Raw genomic sequence first — 24,876 nt, 5'->3', positions numbered from 1 at the left:
CAGGAAGAAAATGGGATAGTAAAATAAATCTAGATTACAAATAAAAGCATACAAATAGGGAATAAATCTAGATTCCAAGAGCATACTATCATTGTGCGTAGTTTTCCAGGGAAAGGACACAATCAAGTAATCTCATTCCAAGACAAGGCACGAAAGCAAGTTGGAAACAGATTTAGGGGTATAGATGACACAGTAATTGCCTCCCTGCCCACGATGGGAGGCCAAGAACCCCACCCAGGCTTTTACAGTTTCTTTCTTGTTTAATCCTTATGACCCAAAAATAACCAATCTTTATCGGACCTTGCCTTACAGAATAATTTTTGAGATTTCAAGTATTAAAGGATTTTATTTGAGATTTCAAGTATTGGTTATAGAAAAGTTATGTTGTTTTTTAAAAAAATAATTCAAGTTACAGATTACAATGAAATTACATTTAACACCATTCTGTTAACTTTTTAAATAGATTTAATGCTGCATTTGTAAAATAATAACTGCATATATAAATATACAACATTGTTGTGAAAATATACCGGTGCTAAAATAACCAAATGCATGCTCCTTCCTCTACTTTGTTTAACAGTAATATCAATAATAATAATAATAATAATAATAATAATAATAATAATAATAATAATAATAATAATAATAATAAACAAAAAGAAGTGTTTCCAATTTAGATTTGAAAGATGAGTCAGCATCTCCAATTCTGGGGGAGAGCATTCCAAAAATGGGAACGTAGTTCACCAATTATGCGGGATGTTTTATGGGAATAATCTTAAGTGAACATTTCATTATTATTCCTCCATTTTGACTTCATCACTTCACTACTAAGACATTAAAAAAAAACTGAAAATAACAAAATTAAAAATTGAACATGAAAGAAATAGAAATGGGAAACAAAATTAGGGCAACTTTTTTTTTTTTAATTCCAAAGGACATATCTTTTAATTCTTAATAACAAAAAAAGTGGCATAGGTACCTACCCATATAAGTCTTTTTGCTTCACCTTTAGCAACTTCTCCAACCCCGCCACCCTGACGGATTATCATCCTGTGGTGGTGGGAGGGCTTGAATTCTATACACAAGACTCACAATACACCAAACTCTCAATCCTCACATGGTACTAACCCACAAAGGATTCAGATGAAGGAAATGAGGAAGAATTCTATATTTTAAGAATTACTGTTGAAAATATACCAAGACATGATATGCTCATAATCATTGGAGACCTAAACACAAGAGTCGGCTATAAAGTTGAAAAAGAAATTATATAAGTTGGAAAGGAAGGCATAGGGGTGATGAACAACAATGGACGTAGACAGAATTTTGTGAAGAACACAACCTCATTATTGGTGGAACTTTCATCTCACGTAAAAACATTCATAAAATGACCTGGAAATCACCAGACGGAAAAACAAAAAGTCAGATAGAGCATATAATGATCAACAGAAAATGGAAGAGCAGCTTAAATGACGTCAGAGTCAGGTGATTGCAGATATCGGAAGTGATCACCATCTGGTCACAACCAAAATCTCTACAAAATTGAAGAAAACTGGCAAAACAGCAACTTGAAAAACAGAAGAAGAGATGATTCAACACAGATAAATTGAAAATCCCAGATATCCAAAACCAGTTCAATATCTCAGTAAAAAAACCAAATTCAGTGAAATACAAGACATTACACGCATGACAATCAAAGATTTCAAACCACATCTCTCCCCAAAACATCAAATGACGGAAATGCAGAACACAGCATCAAGTACTGAATCCAAAAGGCAAACCATAATGTTGACATGCTGAAAAACTTTTGGAAATCAAAGCAAATTATGAGAAAGACTAAACTGAAAATATACAAAAGCAGCGTCTTAAGTGTACTGCTTTATGGAAGTGAAAGCTGAAAAATAACACCCTCCATAATACGGAGGCTAGAAACCTTTCAAAACAAGTGTCTAAAAAGAATTTTCAACATATTTGGTCTTCAAAAATAAAAACAGTGGATCTATTAAAGAAAGCTTGTTACACTAGCATTGAAAAACCAAATAAAAAGAAAATGGCATTGGTTGGGTCATGTGGCCAGAATGGAAAAAGAGTCAATTCCCAAGACAGCTGATGGGAAGAGAAAGCGGGGGAGACACAAAGAAACCTGGCGAAGGGCTTTGGAAAAAGAAATAAAGGAAGCAGGGCTGTCCTGGAATACAGCCACCGCAAAATAGAGATGTCTGGGGAATGCCCTCTGTGCCTAAAGGCCTGAAGAGGATTAAGTAGTAAGTTAGCAACTTAAATCAACAGAAGATTTTTTAAATATAAACCTTAGTCATAAGCAAATCTTGCTGTCTTCATATACTATATGCATGTTTTGTTGTCAAAAACCAATAGGAAAATAATATTTAGATTGCAGTACAATCTTTTACACACATCATCTGAAATAATTGTAAATTACGAGTGCATTGTTAGTGTCTTTTAGTCTCAGATTATTCTTATAAATACAGTAGAACATGAAAGTAACGTACTCGGAAATAGCGAGTAAAATCTAAATCCCCGTTTTTTTCCCTTATTTGAGTCAATAAAATTAGCATGCAAGTAGCGAGTATGAAAAAGAGGTCAACTCGGAAATAATGAGCATTTCCTGCCCCAGCCTAGGACTTCGAACGAAGTAAAGCAAAACCACAGACAAGGGCGATTTAAATATTTTTAGCCTAGCTTCTTTTCTTTTCTTATTTTTCGTTACGAGTAATATTACATAGTAGCCTAGTCTAGAGTACATAGTAGGCGAAACAAATTTGGGTGGGGGTTGGGTGTGTGTGTTTGTGTGCGTGTGGGGGTCAATTATTCACCCAATGTGATGCCACGCGACGCGCGAGGTAAGCACTGGCAGCCAACATGTCAACATGCCTCACTTCGCAGCATCGGTCAGCGAGTCGCATTCGTTAACAAACGACACGATCAGCAAGAGAGGGGAGCGTGGAACCATTATTTCAATGGGTCAGTGATTGAGTGATGCGCTTGTTTACCTCATCAAACATGCCTAGTGCATACAAACACTCGCACACACACACACACGAAATCTTGATGGAAATGGAAGGGGTGGATCAACTTCAACCTGTGGCCATCATTACGTAGTTGACGAAGGCTGTCTTCAACCCCTCCCTCACCCCACTTTATCCACACATAGTCACTTGCACGCATGCGCGGCACACACACACACACATTGTCTTTCCATATATTTTTGTATGGCTGAGTGACCTTTCCTGGCAACTCGGGAATAGCGAGAACTCGGAAATAGCGAGTAATCAGGAGTGGACCGGTCGAAATCGCTATTTCCGAGTTCTGTACAACATGGCATTATTCAATGTGGGGAAAACTTAGAATAATATTCTATAAAACATTGAAATAAAATAACAGATGATTATAAATGAATCATTCCACCTTTATGTGCTATTCATTGTAGAAAGTCAGATGAATTGTCTAATTATTCTAATTCATCCTCTCTACACATATGGAGGATACTTTATTTTGTGATCACCTTAATATATATTTTAAAAATGCACCTTAATATACAAATCAAATGCACATAGCTCCAATTGAGTGATTTCTCATGTCTTAATGTGATTGCTGTAACTAATATTATGTAAAGTCATGCATTTGCTGTAAAATTATGTAAAAGCATGCATATGCAGAATTGAGATTTAAAAAAAAGAGCAATGATGAAATGTACTAGATGTCTTATGGTTGAAAATACTGAACTACAACAAGATACTTGCCTATTTCAGCCCCTAAGACTTTATGTTCCTAAAAGATTGTAAAATATCAATGTGACTTTAAACATTTTTTTATTCAAATGCTGGACGATCAACTATACACTAAAGAAGGTGCAGAAATGATATATCATATGGAAGATGTAAAATTTACTATAGATCTAAAAATTTACTATATATAAAAATGCATAAAATAACTGTCTCTTATTAATCATATGTTAAAAACAAATATAATTCTGTTTATTCCGCAAACATAACAATGACAATGACTTGATTACCATGACTGCAAAATGGTTAGTCCAAAAAATCCTGAAATACATTTCCAATAAATTAAAAAAGTCAGAAACTTTTTGAAATGTGACCGATTGCCTCAAAATCATATTGTGTTGAGATGATCTAAATGTTGGAAATAAATTAAAATTCATTTCAAAAAGTTATATAGAGCAATACCCACAAAACGTGCTCAAAGCGCTTTACAAAGGGTCCTTGACCAACAGCAACACATAACATGTAGAACGACTCATGACACCTGTGAGGCAATATTACAATTTTTTCGACAGAGACAACGCTGTTGACGGCCAGGTACTCATTTTACACCCGAGTACGATGAGAGAATGTGAATACAGAGCCTTTTCCAAGGACTCAACTATGTGCTGAGTGAGACTCAAACCCATAACCTTCCGATCCAAAAGCGAGTGTCATACCAAAAGACCACATAGCACAAGATTACTAAATCATTGATCCATCTTAAGATTAATTTCATTGCAAAATTTTTCTTTCAGTTTGTCTTTAACATCCTGAGAATCGAAAATGCACTCAATAGAATCCATGGTGATATCCTTCAAGTTTTCCTTGCTCAAGTTGAATGCTTCGGCAGCCTTGGCATACTCCTCTGAAAGAGTGCAAAGATACGTTCCTTTCCCATCAGTCTGAAAAACGAATGATATATTTCTGAGGATATGAGAACTTTTGCATGCAAATTATTTGTTTTATAGTTGTATTTAAAAATAAATGCTATGCTTCAGAAAGCTGTATATTGTAAAAATTAGTAAAAAAAAAAAAAAACACAAAACTGAAAAAAGAACAATATATGATGTTACAAGGAATGTTTTTATTCAACTAAAAAACCCCAATGATATGATACAAAGGATCGAGAGAGATAGAAGTCCTTTTACACCTTGTCAATACAATTGAATAGGAAATTCAGAGAGCCTATGAAAGCTGTAAATGATCACCTGTCTGACAGCTACAACTTAAAAAAAAAAAAAGAAATAAAAAGTTTTGGTTTACAAAGTAAACTTCTAGTGCTGTACCACCTAAGAAAATGAATTTTATCATTATTTCTCTTGCGAGTAGTTGCAAATGGCTCAAGTGATCTCAAGGTCTGAACCAGAATAGCATGAAAACGTTTTGGAAACCTAAAAACTATCCTTACTTAGGATAATATGTACATGTCAACAAGAATCAATATACTAAAATGTTATGTACATTCTGCACCCTTGTATGGCTCAGAGACACGGATGCTAAATAATGACCTGGAAAGGGAAACACTTACATTTGAAATGTAGAGTTTTTGACGCACGAGTAGAATAAGCAAGAAACAAAAAAAATCAAAACAATGAGGCAGTCTGCAATATCCACAAACAGTACCCAGAATTATTGAAAACAATAAAGACCAAGAAATTGCAATACTTTGGCTACACGAAACACCATAACAGTATCTGTAAAATCACTGCCGAAGAAAAAGTATCAAAATCACGGCTAGACGACATCAAGAGCTGGACTGGGAAAACAAGTGAAAAATGCAACAAACTGTGATGAGATCGGAAAGAATGGCGAGTCATTTTCAGCCGTCCTCTAATGAGAAAACATTGGAATTCTGCTGGATTGGATAGGCAGTAAAAATCCTTTGCTACTCATAAAAAGGATACTAGTCTATTGCAGAGTACTATAGACCATATGAGAGGTAATTTGGCAAAACCTGTCAATTGTAGCGCAAGCCAGTGAAATCGTTATCTGCATGATTTTTGTCTTTTCACTTCATCAATCTAACTATCCAACCAACTGCATTCTCAGGTCAGGATTTTATGATTTGAAATAGTTTCATTAATTTTTTCTCCACTGGGCTCTCTCAATGCGTAAAAACCTTTGAAATTGATCTAAATTCTGTCTCTGAGGTAGAAGATTTGAATTCAGTGCTGGTGAAAAGGTTTGAACTGAGATATTGCCAAGTTTAGTTAGAAAATCAATTTTTTATCCAAAATGAGTAATTGTCATAAATGATTCAATCAACCCTTTTGATACATCTTCGGGAAATATCAAAGCTTAATTTCACTTCTAAATATGTTTTACAACTAGTCAAGTTGATAAAGTGTGAAATTTGAGAAAAGTTGCTGGATACATTTCCCATACATCTGACCAGAACTTTATGAAAAATCACCCGATTTGCTTCAAATAAAGATTAAAATGCTCTGGGGAGCATATTCTTTCAGAAAATGCAACAAAAAAAAAGTGCAATCCAAAATTTTCACCTCTCGACTGATATGTCATTCACTGATATATCTGTCCTTGCATTGTTCAGGTGTGTTTTTGTAATATTCTGGGACAAAAACATAGTTAATTTGGTTATAAATCTTTACGATATTGCCATCCACTTTTATTTAACCAATATAGACTGTATGTCTCGATGGATGCTTGAATGCCTAATTGGCAATAAACATTCAGTTTTCTGTGCAAAAATCAATTAAACGTTGACCATTATCATTTCTTGTGTCTTTGGAATAGTTGCCTAAACTGCATTCACCTTCTGATTTCTGGTCTATTTTTGAGTTAAAATCCCCCACCAGTAGGACATCTTTTCTTTGTTTGTTTATGAGGTTTTCTATTTCATCATAATTTTTTTCTTTCTCATCAGCGTCAATTACTGTTGATACTGCGGTGAGCATATGAGTGTTGATTATGATTGTAGATCTGTTGTTATTTAATATATTTGCAGAGTTCCTAATGTTTAATACTTCTAACCTATGGGAATACTCTATTCTATTCCTTCCTTCTTCGAAAAACAACATTTGTTCGAAAGAACATGCCATCAGATTATGATCTAACACAAATTACATCACTAACAAGTCAAACCAACACACACAAATTCACCTTTAGATTTAAATGTGCAACGGATGTCCGCCATAAAAATACATTATAATGGGGACAGGAAATGCATTCATCACCTTCAGCAGAGTGTGAAATATACAAAAAGATAAATGAATAAATTAGTAAATAAATAATACAAAACATAGACATAAACAACAACAATAAAAAACAAAACAAACAAAAAACAAAAACAAAACAGATAATGAGGAACCACAATTTCTTGAGGAATATGCTACATCAGTCAGAAATCTAAAATACACAGATTTAAACTTACACAAAGAATGACCGGATGCTTCTTATCTAACCAATATTTAAAATGGTTTTCCTCAAAGGAATTCACAGTCTTGGTCCTCACATTAGAAGTCAGGCATGCCTCTGTAAAAAGGAAGTGAAAGGGAGTTTCAAAAAGTAAATGACTGTTACTGTTAATCAGAATATCATAAAAGACAGCATCTCTTTGTTAACATTAATTTGCATTGATCACAGCTTTCCTTTTTTGGCGTTTTTCTTCTTCTCTGGATTTAAGTAAATTATAAATTCTTTTCAATTAGTGGGAAGATCAATAAAAAGCAATGGAAGAGAAGAGAAAAATGATGATGGAACAAGCGAAAACATTATAGAGCCGATTGCTTCAAAAATAAATACTAATTATGACTTACTTTATATGCAGAAGAGAAAGAAAATTTTGGAGAACATATATCTTATCATTTATCCATTTTTAAAACATGTCTTGGAATAACTTTTCTATAACTATGGAGTTGTAAGTGATTGTTATATCTATGTATTTCACCAAATCAAAGAAAAAGAAAAGCAAATAACAGAAGAAAAAAAAAAAAAAAATTAGAAACAGCCCCCCTCAATAAAAAAACAAAAAAACCCTTAACAAAAATCAACAAAAATAACCAAAAACAAAAAAAAAAAGCCAAAAAGAGTCGGACAACAACATGAAACACCAAGCCAATAAAACACACCAAACTCACATAACAAACTGTTCAGAATATTTACCAATTGGAATACTATGACTGATGACAAAGTCTTCTATCTCCTCATGCCCAAGTCCTGGGTCATATCTGTGAAGGAATGTTCCATGGCCAATGCGTATGCAGTCACTATTCTTAGCTAAACTATTCAGGACTGATTTTGTCTCTTTGTACGATGGAATCTAGGACAGATCAAAATAAATATTGATATAAAAATTGGACGTAAAAGGCTTGTTAAAGTTGTTGAATTCATTCTCTTTATAAGAATTCTTATATCTAAGATTTATGGGAGATTTATATATGACGAATAATACGTGTTTGCTCTGCTGTTGACATGGCTTTCAATCTTGTATGTATATATTATGCAATATTATATTATTTCCGGACAACATGGCTGACACCTGTTGACGTTGAGCTTCGGCTCAGTGGATAGTCTTATGTTTCCATTTATTCACTGTGTGGAATCTTTAATTTTTACCTGATGTGGACTAATCTTAATATTGGAACTTTTAACTTAAGATCTATTAAAAGTAACATTCGAAAGGAACAACTGTGTCAAGATTTAGAAAGTTATAAAATCGATGTGTTGTGTTTACAAGAGACGAAGATTCAAGATGGCGTCGACCAAACAATAAATGGTCACAGACTGCTGTGCTTTGCTTCCAGTTCACCTCACTATGGTGGTGGATTTCTCATAAATAAAAACTGCAGGGATTTGACTAGTGACGAATGGAATGTTTCGGACAGAATATGTGTTCTTGAGCTTAAGTGTAAGATCAATTCAAGGAACCAGAAAAACAATAACAAAGACGATCACGGTAAGAAGACGTTCACTATCTCAATCGTAAATGTTTACGCACCAACAAGTCAACGCGCAAAACAATACCCAGAGGAAACTGATAAATTTTACAAAGACCTAGACGATACACTGAACAAAATAGGAAACAAATCAATATTAATAATCGCTGGAGATTTTAATGCCAAAGTAGGAAAACGTCTCGACAGTGACACACTATGTTTAGGATCATAGTCAAAAGGAAAACGTAATGATAACGGAGAAAAATTAGTCCAGTTCTGTGAACAGAGAAAACTTTTCATAACAAACAGTGCTTTCAACCACCCATCAAGACACCAGACAACATGGGTAGGACAAAGGAAAGACCAAACCCAAGACAAAATGATAACAATACACAACCAAATAGACTATATCATATGTCGACACCGCCATAAACACTACTCAACCAACTCGTGATCATACGGTGGTACACTGCTAACATCCGATCACAAACTTGTAAAAACGAATTTCAACATAAATGTGTACAGACAACGAAGACAGAAAGGTAAAACGGAAGTCAAAATAAATACGGCAAAAATAGTAAATGAGCGAGAATGTCGCATTCATTACCAATATGAACTTAACTCAAGTCTATGGAAAATAAAGCAAAACAGCAATCCAAACAATGAATGGAAAGAGACGCAAGCGGCAATGAAATATGCGGGGAAAGAAAGTGCAGGCTCCATTAATACAACTAAGAACAAACCAAATCGAACGCCTAACATCGCTATTAACGATCTATCGCGGCAACAAAAAGAACTTAGGATCAGGATACAAAACACGAAAGACTCGGAAGAAATAATAAACCTGAAAACGGAACGAAACAAAATGCTGCATTCAATTCGATCACTTACAATAAAACACAGAAACGAGGAATTAGACAAAAAAGTGGAAGACATAGAAAAGTCCAAAAATAACGCATCGTCTATGTTCAAAGCGACGAAATCTCTGAACCGAAAACCATTCGAGAACCCAAAACTACAGGATAAATTTGGCAAACAGACAACAAATCCCAACGATATCCTTGACATTGTAACTGACCACTTCCAGCAGAAATTTCACAAACAAGTCTCACAAATATCGCCCTTCTCAGGAAACCCTAGAGACCTAAACAACCGCATCACAACAACTGAAGTTAGAAATAGCATAAAGTGCCTAAACAATAACAGATCCCCAGGCGAAGATGAGATTCCCGCTGAATTGCTGAAATGCGGTACCCTCTCCCTGGATTTGAGCATTGCAAACATAATGAACAAAACATTCTCAACACACAAAGACTGGGACATAAACAGCGGTGTCCTAATTACAATACAAAAACCAGGAAAAACGAAAGGACCCGTAAACAACCTACGCCCAATAACATTACTGAATACCATAAGAAAAACACTGTCAACTATTGTCCTCAACAGAATTAGACCAAAAATAGAAAAATATCTATCACATAGCCAAAGCGGGTTTCGCCAAGACCGAAGCACATCGGACGTTGTATGGACACATAAATGGTTAGCAGCAAAGGCACTCAAAGAAAACATATCCATAACAATAACCGGAATCGATATGTCCGCAGCCTTTGATACGATCGACAGAGGAAAACTTTTGGAGATATTAACAGACATAGTAGACGAAGACGAGCTCCGAATAATCCGATTTCTCCTCAGCAACACAAAGATACAACCAAGGATATACGGGGCCACAAAACAGACGCAGTTCGAAAGTAACATCGGACCCCCCAAGGAGATAGTCTGAGCCCGATTCTGTTCACAATATACTTAGAACACGCTCTGAAAGAAGTTTGAAAAGTCATTCCAAAACCAACGACTCATATTGAGAATGCAATCCCAAGAGAAATCGCCTATGCAGATGATGTAGATTTTATTGGATCAACACCAGCAAATATAGACATCATACAAAATACCCTCATGAAATATAACCTCCAAGTCAATGCCAATAAAACCGAATTTACAACAATATCGAGGAACAAAGAGGAATGGAAAAGAACAAAGAAAGTAGGCTCACTAATTGGAGACACCGAGGATGTACAAAGAAGAAAACAGCTATCAAACGCCGCACTCAGTAAACTCACCAATGTATGGATTAGAGGTGACAAAATAAAGAGAAAAACCAAACTGAAACTGTACCGTGCTCTTGTAAAACCGGTACTTCTGTATAACTGCGGCACTTGGGCGTTGACAAAATCCGAAGAAGAACATCTGGATGCCTTCCATCGCACACAGCTAAGAAGGGTACTGGACATCAAATACCCAAAAAAGATCTCAAATGAATCACTCTATAAGATCACAAAAGAAAGACCAATCTCCCTTGACATTTTACAACAACGATGGCAACTTTTCGGTCACATACTACGCAGGGACAAAAACATACCAGCTAACCAAGCCATGTCGGGATATTTCCAAAAACACGGGAACCTTTTCAGAGGAAGACCGATCACAACACTCCCTGTGATCCCAAACAAAAACCTCACAACACTTGGACAAAGCATTAGTCTCATAACGGCAGGGGACCTTGAAAATCTGAGAACCCTAGCGGAGGACCGGCAATATTGGAGACACCTCACACAGGAAATACTGGAAACAGCCAAGGCGACCCGATCTTTCGGTCGAGACGCGAAAGGCATCTAAGTCAAGTAGTAAGTCAAATATTATATTATTATGGTTTTCTATATTCGTGTGTATGTGTGTGTGTGTGTGTGTGTGTGTGTGTGTGTGTGCTTTGCATGTCACGGTTAAAGATATATGTTTGTACACCACATGAGTACATTTAAGTTGAAATACTATCTTTACCACGTGTATCATTATTGTAATATTTAATCAATAGATTTATGGCATTGCTAATTAATATTAAGGGCATTCAAGGGATCTTATCCTATTTTGCCCTATACCACATGTTATGTTATGTATGTTAACTAAAATGAAAATAAGGAAATAAACATCAAATATATAATAATCATATAATCATAATATAATGCCAGCCGCTTAATTGGAACAGCACCATTACTAAAGAAATCATTCTAATTAGCAGCGTTCCAATTAACTGATTCCACTTGTAGCTTTTGCTGGAACAACCTATAATACCTTTTACATTGGCTTTTGTATCTTATACTTATAAAGTGTTGTATATTATTTGCTAATTTTCAATTAATTCCATTTTATACTATTTCATTTTGTAAAATAAGAAATAAGATAAATGAATAACGATAGAACTCTTATTTACCTCTGCAAGATGAAGACCTAATTTGAGGCCTTTGTTAAGAGCATCCTGAAAAACTGGAATGTAATCTTCTGCATTTCCAACCTGAGGACAAGAAATTAAATCTGATTTAAATATATCATATCTGCTGGAGCAAATCTAAGAGTATCAAAACAAAGCAAAACAATAGTGAAAAGTAGAAATAGTCAGTACAGGCATCCAAATTTTTGACATGCAAATTAATATGCAGATCAATCAACAAAAACTTACAACTTTTCACTTTGTAAATTCAGTCTGTGGTCACTGATACAGAAAACACTGAGATACGAGACATGAACCTCACCTGGCATGACTAACACACTGGCTATGATTATGCAATAAGAACTTTTTTTATCTGTATAATTTTTGTATTGGACTTCTAATTGCATGCATCGATATCATAAACAGCTGATGAAAAATATTTTGCTTAATGCAAAGAAAGAAAAATAAAATATCAATACGAGTAATGATGATGATGATGATCTGATGCTGATAATAATAATAATAATAATAATAATAATAATAATAATAATAATAATAATAATAATAATAATAATAATAATAATAATAATAATAATAGTTTCATTTCTCATGACTTGGAGATTCTTTATACTATACAATTAGGATAATAAGAGTAAATCCTGATCATAATAGTAATAATCTTAATAATGATATTAATAATAAGGCCAGTAAATGGCTGGTGAAAAAATTGTTTGAACTTTTTGAACGCGTGAAAATAGACCAACAGGACAAAAATATGGATTAACAAACACAACACAGAAAATGCACATCAATTGACTAGTCAAATCATGTAATTTTTTTCCACAACTAATTTATAATAAAACAAGCAGGTCCTCATTTTATGGTACAAAAAAAAAAATAATTATTTGAGAGAGTACACACATTTCTGGTCCCAGGTCAGAGTTAGTTGTAATATGAAGAGAAGAGAACAATTCCCTACTTTTGTGAAGGATGTCTAGTACTTGACATGAGAAGCTGCAGTGTCTTCGCTTCTGTTTGTGTTAAATTTTTAAGCTGATTCTTTCATATATTGGGATTAATTCTAGAAGAAGAAGAAGAAGAAGAAGAAGAAGAAGAAGAAGAAGAAGAAGAAGAAGAAGAAGAAGAAGAAGAAGAAGAAGAAGAAGAAGAAGAAGAAGAAGAAGAAGAAGAAGAAGAAGAAGAAGAAGAAGAAGAAGAAGAAGAAGAAGAAGAGATGCGGTCGTGTGTGAAGGATGAAAAAGAGAAATTAAACAATCACGGACGTGAGGACAGAAAACTTCCACTGAGAGTAGTCAATCACCTTTCGAAGAAAAATATATATTTCGAAGAAAAATAATTATTTCGCACTCATCATTCCATACGACTTTCAACTGGATATACAGAAAGCGTAGGAACTGAGATTGTCAGCTGAAAAAATATGTGTGTGTCAGTAGCAAAACAGAGAGAAACGACCCGGTCTGACACACACCTCTCTCCTTTTTGTCTTGGACTGGAGGTTCGCATCGTTGACACCTGGTAGAGTACGCATATCTCAATACAATTATTTTTTTTCTAAAACAATTGGCCACCCAGAATTGATTGGCATTTGGGTCTGTTAGATCTGATGGAGAGTACTTTGCAAAAGACTAACTTCCTGTATAAAGGATAGATAGCAATTGCAAATTGTTTTTCTCGCAGTTGAATGGACATAAATACTTTAAAAAGAATGATCTATCGAGCCCTATAACGTGTTGATGAATCACTTTCAGGCACTACAACTAAAGTAATTGCTTACCTCCCAACTCCCAACCAAGCTAAAAGTAACAATCTACACTAAACACCTCTCCTCTATCCCCCCCCCCTCCCCTCCTACCACACACAAAACTCAATAAATTGAAAGAAGAAAAAAAAATTAAATTCCCATACAAAAGTTGCATATACTCATGTCAAAAACGGGAAACCTAAATAAATAACATCCTCTTACCTTTGGATCTCCACTGAAGTCAATACCTAGAATGATTCCATTGAACTCTTGCATCAGTTTATGAGCCAGATCAACAGTTATTTGTGCCACTTCAACTCCAAGTCTGCGATCTATTGAAGGGAGAAGTCGAACAATGATATCGAGACTATCTTTTTCACAATCCTGGATTGCACGTATCATTGTCCGGAGGTAAAGTTCTCGTGTCATTCCAGTAGCCTCAATTTGTTTTGGAGTCGACCTTAATTCTAGATATTTCACATTATCTTGGGCAAACTCTGTTATAACTCTTCGAGTCAGCTGAAGATTTAATTTAATAAAGAAGTGTAGAAAACATAAGACATTTTCTGTGAAGTAACTAATACTAATACATAATAAATTCAAAATAGTGCAATATGTAAAACAAAATAAGCAGAATTCAAATGAGAAGTTGCTTACAAAGCTAATACAGCAATATATATGCTTCCCTCAAGCCAGGATCAAATATAATTAACATTTACCAAACAAATGAAGTCCCATATAAAAAATATTAGAAAAAATACAACTGCAAATAAATGAATATCTACAACAGAAGAATCTTGTCAAGACATTTAATTCAGATTTGATTTGATTATATTTAAAAAAATCCTTTCATAGTTTCTCAAAATTATCAGACATTAAAGACAGTCTAAATTGAAAATAATGTAAAATGCATTTTGTCATAGACACTTATTTAGATTGAAATTCACACACTTTTAACAAAGACTGTTTCTCACCAAATATACAGTATGCTCTGTCTTTACAAGCTTTTGGATCTTTTTGTAAAGCTCAAAACTTCTGTTAAAATTAAAGAAAATAACATTTTATTTTATATACTATATTTTTGAGAAATGTTTCGGGTATTTCACACCACGACAAAGGAAAGTCATGGCTAATGGGCTAGCCTAAAGTTACTTAAGATTACCTGTGATATGAAGCTCCAAAGAAAAATTCAATCAGAAAGGTAATTTAAATAGATAACAGAGGTAGACCTTATAAGATCAAGCTGTGGTCTGAGACTACTCAAAAATGTCTAATCAGACACAAGAAACAATCATCTCACTCAAAAACATTATGTCTTTCATTTCAGTATCCAAATGAGGACTAAAGAATAAAGCAAATAGTCAAATTCCAGGGTAAATACAAGCAGAAACATGGAAGGGAGTAATAGATATATTGGAAGATAGACATGATAGCAACAATTGACCACTTTGTTTAGTATATGGAAAAACTGAGGGACACCTATCAATCCAAACGCACAGTGAGATAATAAGATTACAATAATAATCATTGTAAAATTGTCATTGCTGATGATATTGTAAAATATATTTGGCAAATTTGATTTTCAGTGACACTAAGGCTCCAGATCCACAGAACCAATCACCACCAAATGTTGCATAGCGTTTACATATGACCTGAAGATCGTTTTCTTGTACCAATGAGTTTGATTACACAATGCGGTGATTTTATTTTAAAAATCAATTGTTTTGTCAAATTTCTATTGAAAACAGATGTCATTTTTTTAATCACATTAGTTTTGTATCAACCTTCCGGTAAGGTGGGAGTATTTTCACTGAACATCGATACCGGGTAGTGGTTCCTCTCATTATTTTTAATACAAACAATTTTTTAAAATTGATATAAACCATTTTCTGTTCTTAAAGTTAGGAAATAATTTCACAACTAGTAAGCGAAATATTTTAGATATTGGACCAGATTGTTTACCAAGTTTTTCGATGATTACTGTATCCGATTACAAACAATATAAATTTGTCAACCAGTCACTAAAAGCTGGGTTCTGCAACCAAGGGTAACTATGGCGTCCACCTCTAAATTTGTCAATGTTTTACAGTTCCTTTTTACCTCTACCTCTCCTCTTCTGTCTTTGTTCACAAAAAATATGATAAAAGATTGACAATTTTCTATTATTCATTTCATCTTACAATATTTTGGAGCCATGGTTTCCTATTAAAAAGAAATATTTTCATGCCAGTGTCAATACAATTTATGCAAGATTTTGACCACAACGAATTCCTATGAGATCTGGAGAAGGATCCCCTCCCCCCACACCACAATCCCCTTTTGCTTTCAATCTTTTCTTAACTATTCAGCGTTTCTGCCATCAATGTTCTAGGCCCCTTAACCACTATCATACCAGAATAAAACTCAAAGTATCTGATCTTTCGGGGAAAAAAAACAATGTTTCGAAAGATCACAAATCTAGATCAGTCCGTAGGAAATAACATAAAAATTAATAATAAAGAAATCCAATAATTGTTTTAAATGAAAAGATTGAATTTTAAGAGTGCATCCCTATCCCCTTTTATAAATAAATCTTTCCCCCTCCCCGCCCAAAAAAGGTGAATCGGTTACTAGGCAACAAGCAGGGACCACTGTATTTCTAGAGGTCCTCTTTCAAACTCAAGAAATGATTCCCTCTTTTACTCATTCACACACACACACACATATATATATATATATATATATAGACGTGAGAATGTATCCAAACAGTACACTTCCCCCACATCCATGAGCAACACATTTATTTTAATCTCTCTCTCTCTCTCTCTCTCTCACCATCTCCTATTTTTTCTACAATCAGCCATTCACCAATAGAATTATAAATTTTGTGTTGATTGGCCTATGATCAATCCTGTTCACTGAAAGGGCAGCAATGCTTGTTGTAAAATAAAAGAAAAGGTCACAATAAGTAAATAAATTGTAAATGCAACTTACAACCCTAAAATTGTTAAATATCTTACTCATCCATTGCACAGTTAGAGGATATGCATAATTCTCCAGCTTTGTCATGCTGATCACCACTGATATCCAGAAGTTCTTGAAGACATTCAAGGCTGTAGCTTGTATTCAAGTGTGCATGGAGCTCCTGTTGTTACCAGAGGTAAATAAGTTTTTCAATAGTGAAAAGACAGCAACTTTTAAACCTGTTCCCCCTTATATAGATAACCCCTGCCACGTTTCCTATGTGTTATCAGTTTTCAATTATTATCTCACAACAAAATGATTTTCACTGCCAATGATCTATGTACGTGTTAAATAATCAGGAACCTTGATATATTGTCTACGATAGCAGTAACATTAATGCCATTAAATGAAAAGGCTTTTAGTGAGGATCATAGATAATATGGTGATTAATCTGGCTGGGATTTAAAGACAAAAATATTGTTACATCCGATTCGATAATAAGAAAGTAATATAATTTCTCTGTGTAGTATAAAATTTATGGTGTTTCAATTTAAAGGACTCTATCAGCTAAATCTGACTTATAAAACATCATCTTCAATTTAAGTTTCTAAAGCTCAAAACAATCATTACAATTATTTCGATAAATTACCAATTTTGGTAGATTCTGACAGAACAGTCTGTTGTCCTCTGAATCCATAGTGGTTCAATGATAGAAGATGTAGTAATTTAGGCTAATGACTAACACGCTTTTGTTGTTATTGCTTATCTGAAAAAAAAATAAAGAGAATATTTTGTTTTTACTTCAGAGCATTGTACAAAGTAAACAAAAACATATATATTCAAATTTAAATGATGGTCAACATCAATCGATACAAAAAGATAAAAATCATCTTCCAGAAAAAAACTCAAACTATAAGCTTTAGCGCAGTGGATCAACATGAATTTTTAAGCTGCTCTGGGTTGCTTTGAATCTCCCAACATAGGCTAAAAAAATTGTTATTACCAAACAGAAAAACACTAAACAGTAACAAATGGCAGCGGCTTCTAATGGTGCTAATACCACTATGTTATGACGATCTATCCAGGATGCAAACTCATTACCACATTTGTGCACCATTGCAAACCTGCCCGGAAGCTGCGTCACAACGTACAGTTCAATTTGATGCTCTGCTGTTTTGGGCTCTTGATCACAATGGGTACATGTTGGACAGGTGGTAAGTCCCCACTGATGTAGTGAGCTTAACGTTAAGCAGGTTCTTCAGTACTATTATTTAGTATGTTTTTATTTCGAATACATACTTTTCAACTTTTTTAATGGGCATTTTAAAGTTTTTGATTTAAAAGTACGTATATTTCTTCTCTTTGTGAAATCTGATATTAATGATATCGATATTTAAAAAAATATCAATTGCTTTCATTTTATTTTGCCATCAAGTCATCAAGATTCTTTCCCATATGTTTAGATATGTTTGTTTTCATTTGTATCCATATTCTAAAGGCCTTAGCCTTAATAAATATTGTGGTAAGAAGTTCTATTAGTTATAAATTTTGACATCCCCACACATTGAGAGAGAAGGATGAGGGGGGGGGGGGGGGGGGGCGGGGAATAAATTTATATTAATTAATTGTCAGTTCAAATGATGTAATAGCAATAAACCCAAAGTGGTTCTGCAGAATTTTTAAAAGTATTAAAAGCCAGAACTTTCCTTCTAATTAAAATAGGGAATCCATTTCAATTTTTTTTAACTTTTTCAATCTACCATTTTATTTACATGCAATTAAATTGCCAGAGGTAACAATAAACTCATTATGTCAGTACGCAACAATGTTTATATCTTTTCATTTAAAAATACTCTCAAACCCTTTTTAATTGTAATTAAATCAAAGAGGGGAATTATTTGCAATTGTTTCAGTGAGATATTGGGGATAAATCCAAAAGTGATATATAGCAAATTGTTTCTTACGTCTAGCCAAGTTTTAATTATGTAACATTTGCATCATATTATGTAATAATGTGTGATTTTGAAATGTTTATCTTCCTTTTTATTAATGTAAATGCATTGTCCTTGATAAGACAAACATTTTGTTATACAATGTTAAAGAACTCCGTATTGACTCTTTTAACTACATTTTTATTAACAGCACGCGATTTCGGTCACAACTTTCCAATGGTAGTTTTGGGGTAATAATCAGTCTGAAATTTCAGACTTTGAACTGCTGTAACTACATTTCTAATCAAAAAGAAATAAAATTCAAACTGTTTTGTAATCAGTGTTGCCAGCTCTTTCATATGACATTGGTCTCAAGTGTGTGAGTTACATTTATAATTCTGTTAAACTCCCTATTCATATATCGCTGTGATTATCCCCAGACACATATTTGAAACTCCACTCTTTTAAACAATTATCCAGATTCCCGAATATTTTAAAATTCCGTCTTCTTTTTACAGAACGTTGCAAGCTGTCCCTCCAGGAAATTGCGGTGCTTGCGGCCGCAACGCGGCCGCGATTTTTCGCAATTTTGACAACTGCCGCAATTATTTGCAATTTTCCATGTTCTGGAGTCACATATAATCATATAATGCTAATCATAGGAAAATACTACTGCCACCGTCACACAAAACTATTAAAGATGCTATTTAATAATAGTTTTATTGCTAACACATCAATCTATTATATATATATATATATATATATATATATATATATATATATATATATATATATATATATATATATATATATATATATATATATATATATATATATATATATATATATTATTATTTTTTTTTTTTTTTTTTTAAATTATGGGTGTTTAATATACTACCTTAAACATAGATTCATGTAACTTGGAAATAGAAAGTTTTTATGGTCGGTCCCCTCGACCTCGTTATTCCCGAGTTCCACTGTATTATTATGATGTATAGATGTATTTGGAAATATAATAATAATAATAATAATTTTAATAATAATAATACTAATAATAATAATATTTTTTAAAATCTATGAGATTTTCTACCACATAATTGTTAGGAATCCATGCATTTGTGTAAAAGTGTTTTTTGGGTTTTATTCAAAATCTCCTGGTGGCATCCCCTGTATATACCTGGCATAATATTTCTTTTCTGAGTATGCAATGTCAATATCAATGTAATTTAATGTAATTTATGGACACAATACTGTATAATACATACCAACTAAAATTGGTGGACTGTGCTTGTCATAGAATTAAAGCAAGAATAAATTAATGTTCGCTGTTTATTGAAAACAGTCTGAAATTTGCAATTTTTCCATGCAATTTTTGAATTTTTTGCATGCAATTTTTGGAATTTTGGGTGCAATTTTTGGGGTTTTCATTTGCAATTTTCCGCGGGGACAGTGCAAGGTTTAAATGTCCCATCCATCCTCCTCCCACCTCTTTTTTTTTTGAGCGAGTCTATTTTTTTCTCCTTTTTGTTTGGCCTTTTTAACTTTTGTTCCGTTTCTGAGCATGAATTTCTTAAAATTGTTTTTAGTTTAAAAAATAATTATTGTTTGTTTTTTTCTCCTCTATCTGACCATTTGGTCATTCCCTGAATATTTGTTTGTTTGCTTTTTAATTATTTATTCTTTTAGACACTTTTTGAGATCGGAGTGGGGATGAATATGACAATTTGCTAGCAACTAGAAAGGAACCAAGAGAGAGAGAGAGAGAGAGAGAGAGAGAGAGAGAGAGAGAGAGAGAGAGAGAGAGAGAGAGAGAGAAAGAGTTAAAAAAAAAGAGGTGGGGGGAGGTTGGATGTGACATTTATCCCTTGCAACGTTCTGTAAATAGAGGACGGAATTTTTAAAGAAAAAAAAAAAAAAAAGGGGGCGGAACCAGGATTTGAACCAACAACGTCGATTCTGGTAAAACTTCCAGGGCAGACGACTCATTTCATTCGGCCATGACACGCACTTCGAAGTCAACGCATATTGTGTATATATGAAGTAACAACTGATTTAATGTTGGTTATTTTATGTTTTTTGTAGATATTTTATTAACTTTCCTTATTTTTATGTGCATTTGGACAGGTGTCTGGGGATAATGAATTTTAATTAATGACAGCCATGTCTATGGAGAACGCCCACTTCGGTGGAGCCTTTTTCTTTTCTATTTCTATTTCCTATAATTTTCCGGGTGTGTCTTTTTTACGAAACCCGCCGAAACCCTGCGAAACCCGACGAATCCCGACAAAGTTATGGGAAGTAGGTGGCAGTGGGGAGTGAACCTAGAACTCAGGGAAGTGTGCACCATTGGGGAGTGAACCTGGGACTGGGTTTCGGCGGGTTTCGTAAAAAAGAACTAGTGCTTTTTTATGAAACCCGCCGAAACCCGACAATATCCAGCAAAGTTATGGGAAGTCGACAACTGTTGGAAGTGAACCCGAGACTCAGGGAAGTGTACACCAGTCGGGAGTGAACCTGAGACTAAGGTTATCGGCCGGTTTCGTAAAAAAGAATTAGCGCTTTATTACGAAACCCGCCGAAACCCAACAATATCCGGCAAAGTTATGGGAGTTTGGCAACAGTGGGGGGTGATCCTGGGAGACAGGGAATTGCACACCAGTGGGGAGTTAACCTGGGACTGTGTAAAAAGGATATCAGTGGGAAATAAACCTGGGACTAAAGGAGATGGATACCATTGAAAGTTGAAGCCGGATATGGGAGTTGAGTACCAGAGGAGAATGAACCTGACACTATAGGAGATGGTGCCAGTGTGGAGTGAACCTGGGACTCAGGGAAGTGCACACCAATTGGGAGTTAACCTTGGACTGTGGGAGATGGATAACTGTGGGTATCCGAGCCGAACTATAGGAGTTGGGTACCAGAGGAGAATGAACCTGACACTATAGAAGGTGGGCGCCAGTGGGGAGTGAACCTGGGATTCAGGGAATTGCACACCAGTGGGGATTTAACCTTGGAATATGTAAAAAGGATATCAGTGGGAAATAAACCTGGGACTAATGGGAGATGGATACCATTGAAAGTTGAAGCCGGGTATGAGAGTTTGGTACCAGAGGAGAATGAACCTGACACTATAGGAGGTGGGCGCCAGTGGGGAGTGAACCTGGGACTATGTAAACAGGATATCAGTGGGAAATAAATCTGGGACTAAAGGGAGATGGATACCATTGGGATTTGAAGCCGGACTTGGGAGTTGGGTACCAGAGGAGAGAGAAACCTGACACTATAGGAGGTGGGCGCCAGTGGGGAGTGAACCTGGGACTATGTAAACAGTGGGAAATATATAAAAATATATCAGTGGGAAATAAACCTGGGACAAAAGGGAGATGGATACCATTGAAAGTTGAAGCCGGATAAGAGAGCTTGGTACCAGAATAGAATGAACCTGACACAATAGGAGGTGGGTGCCAGTGGAGAGTGAACCTGGGACTCAGGGAATTGCACACCAGTGGGGAGTTAACCTTGGAATATGTATAAAGGATATCAGTAGGAAATAAATCTGGGACTAAAGGGAGATGGATACCATTGGGAGTTGAAGCAGGATTTATTTCCCACTGATATTCTATTTTAGATATTCACAGGTTAACTCCCCACTGTTGTGCAATTCCCTGAATCCCAGGTTCACTCCCCACTGGCGCCCACCTTCTATAATGTCAGGTTCATTCTCCTCTGGTACCCAACTCCTATAGTTCGGCTCGGATACCCACAGTTATCCATCTCCCACAGTCCGAAGTTAACTCCCAATTGGTGTGCACTTCCCTGAGTCCCAGGTTCACTCCACACTGGCGCCCATCTCCTATACTGTCAGGTTCATTCTCCTCTGGTACTCAACTCCCATATCCGGCTTCAACTTTCAATGGTATCCATCTCCCTTTAGTCTCAGGTTTATTTCCCACTGATATCCTTTTTACACAGTCCCAGGTTAACTCCCCACTGGTGTGCGATTCCCGACTCCCAGGTTCACTCCCCACTGGCGCCCACCTTCTATAGTGTCAGGTTCATTCTCCTCTGGTACCCAACTCCTATAGTTCGGCTCGGATACCCACAGTTATCCATCTCCCACAGTCCCAGGTTAACTCCCAATTGGTGTGCACTTCCCTGAGTCCCAGGTTCACTCCACACTGGCGCCCATCTCCAATAGTGTCAGGTTCATTCTCCTCTGGTACTCAACTCCCATATCCGGCTTCAACTTTCAATGGTATCCATCTCCCTTTAGTTCCAGGTTTATTTCCCACTGATATCATTTTTACACAGTCCCAGGTTCACTCCCCACTGGTGTACACCGACCTGATTCCCAGGATCACCCCCCACTGTTGCCAAACTCCCATAACTTTGCCGGATATTGTCGGGTTTCGTAATAAAGCACTGATTCTTTTTTACGAAACTCGCCGAAACCGGCCGATAACCTTAGTCTCAGGTTCACTCCCGACTGATGTACACTTCCCTGAGTCTCGGGTTCACTCCCCACACTTGTCTACTTCCCATAATTTTGCTGGATATTGTCGGGTTTCGTAAAAAAGCACTAGTTCTTTTTTACGAAACCCGCCGAAACCCAGTCCCAGGTTCACTCCCCAATGGTGTACACTTCCCTGAGTTCTAGGTTCACTCCCCACTGCCACCTACTTCCCATAACTTTGTCGGGAGTCGTAAAAAAGACACACCGTAATTTACCTACCGTGAACTAGATTGAGAAATCTGTTCACGACAAATGTTTTAAAGAGCAAAAAAAAAAAAATTTTTTAAATAACCGACATATTTGAAAAACAGTCAATAGTCAAACCTAACCTGAAAAGTGAATTTAACTGGAGTGGAAAGTGGAATCCCTTTCAAAATTTCCAGTGTTAAGATTGGGCGTTAGTCGATACCAGTACTCAGTACTTACTAAGGTTATTCATTCATTCATCGTTGGGAGATACACGGGATGCGGTGTGTCTTTTTTACGAAACCCGCCGAAACCCGCCGAAACCCTGCGAAACCCGCCGAAACCCGCCGAAACCCGCCGAAACCCGAAGAAACCCGACGAATCCCGACAAAGTTATGGGAAGTAGGCAACTCAGGGAGGTGTACACCATTGGGGAGTGAACCTGGGACTGGGTTTCGACGGGTTTCGTAAAAAAAAGAAACACCCTTCTTCTTCCTCCTTCAAGGGTACCTTCCATCACCGTTCTGCACAAACCTTATGCCTCACATTGTGGCCAAACCATGACAGTTTCCTCCTTCTAACTGTGGTGGTTCCTGTCATCTTGCACCTCTTCCATTACGTCTTTATTGGTTCTGTGTTCTGTATACGGCACCCGCAAGAGTTTTCGATAACTTTTCATCTCAAAAGCAGAGATTCTGCACTCTAATTCTGCAGTTAATGTCCATGACTCACAGCCGTATAGTAAGATGCAAAGTACCAGTGATTTGTACAGTTTAATTTTTATTTCGAAATTGATGGGGCTTTTCCTTATTTTTGTCAATCTCGTTAGTGTTGCTGTTGATATTCCTATTCTTGCCTTAATCTCAGTTGTACTGGTACCGTCCTTGGTTAGCATAACACCCATATATTTAAATGGTGAGACTTCCTCGAGTTTTTCATTATCGATTGAAATTTCTGCATGTCCATCATTTCTGCTGTTTACCAGTATCTGAGACTTTTCTGTACTTATTTCCATGCCGTACTACATTGCTTTATGTGCAAATGAGTTAGTTATATCTTGTAGTTCTTGTTCGCTTTCAGCAAAGAGGTCCATGTCATCAGCAAAACACAAATTACACACTTTTCTTCCGCCAATTGATACAGAGGTTTGATGATTTTTGAGAGCTCGCTCCTAATTTCCTCTAGGAAGACGTTGAAGAGCATTAAGGAGAGTATGCAGCCTTTTCTGACGCCCACATTTGTCCGGAAGAATTCACCAGGATCGTTGTTGTTGAGAACTGCACTTGTCGCAGTACTATAAATTGCTTCATTTATTTGGATTAGACCCTCTTTGAAACCAGCCTTAATAACTACTTGAATCTGAGTCCAGAAAGTTCAGTTGGTAGAGCACTCGTTTCATACTCAGGATCGACCCAGGGTGAAGTCGAGATAACTTTTTTCATGATCATCCCCCCTCGCCCGTCCACTACACCCAATATGTAATTGGGTAGATAGGTCGGCTAGATTCGGTGCCCTCAGGGCTGTCCGAAATTTCCGGGAGGCGTCCGGAGGCCTACGGCCGCCGGGGAAACAACTCAAATATTCCCTCAACTAACC

General features: G+C 35.8%; 1 protein-coding gene and 1 long non-coding RNA gene across 2 annotated transcripts in view; one reads left to right on the top strand and one right to left on the bottom strand.

Annotated features, from left to right (window-relative positions):
* LOC144965197 (uncharacterized) overlaps nt 1-24,876 on the top strand; it is a 567,438-nt gene that overhangs the window by 9,166 nt on the left and 533,396 nt on the right. The window lies entirely within an intron of this gene.
* LOC144965194 (N6-Methyl-AMP deaminase-like) lies at nt 906-23,536 on the bottom strand. Its single transcript, XM_078900273.1, has 9 exons — nt 23,424-23,536; nt 17,300-17,416; nt 16,707-16,831; nt 14,682-14,742; nt 13,930-14,226; nt 11,949-12,029; nt 7,908-8,064; nt 7,177-7,277; nt 906-4,684 (listed from the first exon to the last, which is right to left on the bottom strand). Exons 2-9 carry the CDS (start codon nt 17,345-17,347, stop codon nt 4,490-4,492), a joined length of 1,065 nt encoding a protein of 354 aa, XP_078756399.1. The 5' UTR covers nt 17,348-17,416; nt 23,424-23,536; the 3' UTR covers nt 906-4,489.

Source organism: Berghia stephanieae, chromosome 2 (assembly GCF_034508935.2).
Source record: "Berghia stephanieae isolate SIO BIC M18660-M18661 chromosome 2, UCSD_Bste_1.3, whole genome shotgun sequence".
Lineage (NCBI taxonomy): Eukaryota > Metazoa > Mollusca > Gastropoda > Nudibranchia > Aeolidiidae > Berghia > Berghia stephanieae.
The sequence above is the reverse complement of the archived record's forward strand: the minus strand, read 5'-3'. Positions and strand labels throughout refer to the sequence as shown.

Coding starts and splice junctions, on each gene's coding strand:
- LOC144965194 (XM_078900273.1), bottom strand. CDS start 17,347: ATGGATTCAGAGGACAACAGACTGTTCTGTCAGAATCTACCAAAATTG. Junction 14,227..14,681: donor CAGAGCATACTGTATATTTG/GTGAGAAACAGT, acceptor TTAAATCTTCAG/CTGACTCGAAGAGTTATAAC. Junction 4,685..7,176: donor AGCATCCGGTCATTCTTTGT/GTAAGTTTAAAT, acceptor TTCGTTTTTCAG/ACTGATGGGAAAGGAACGTA.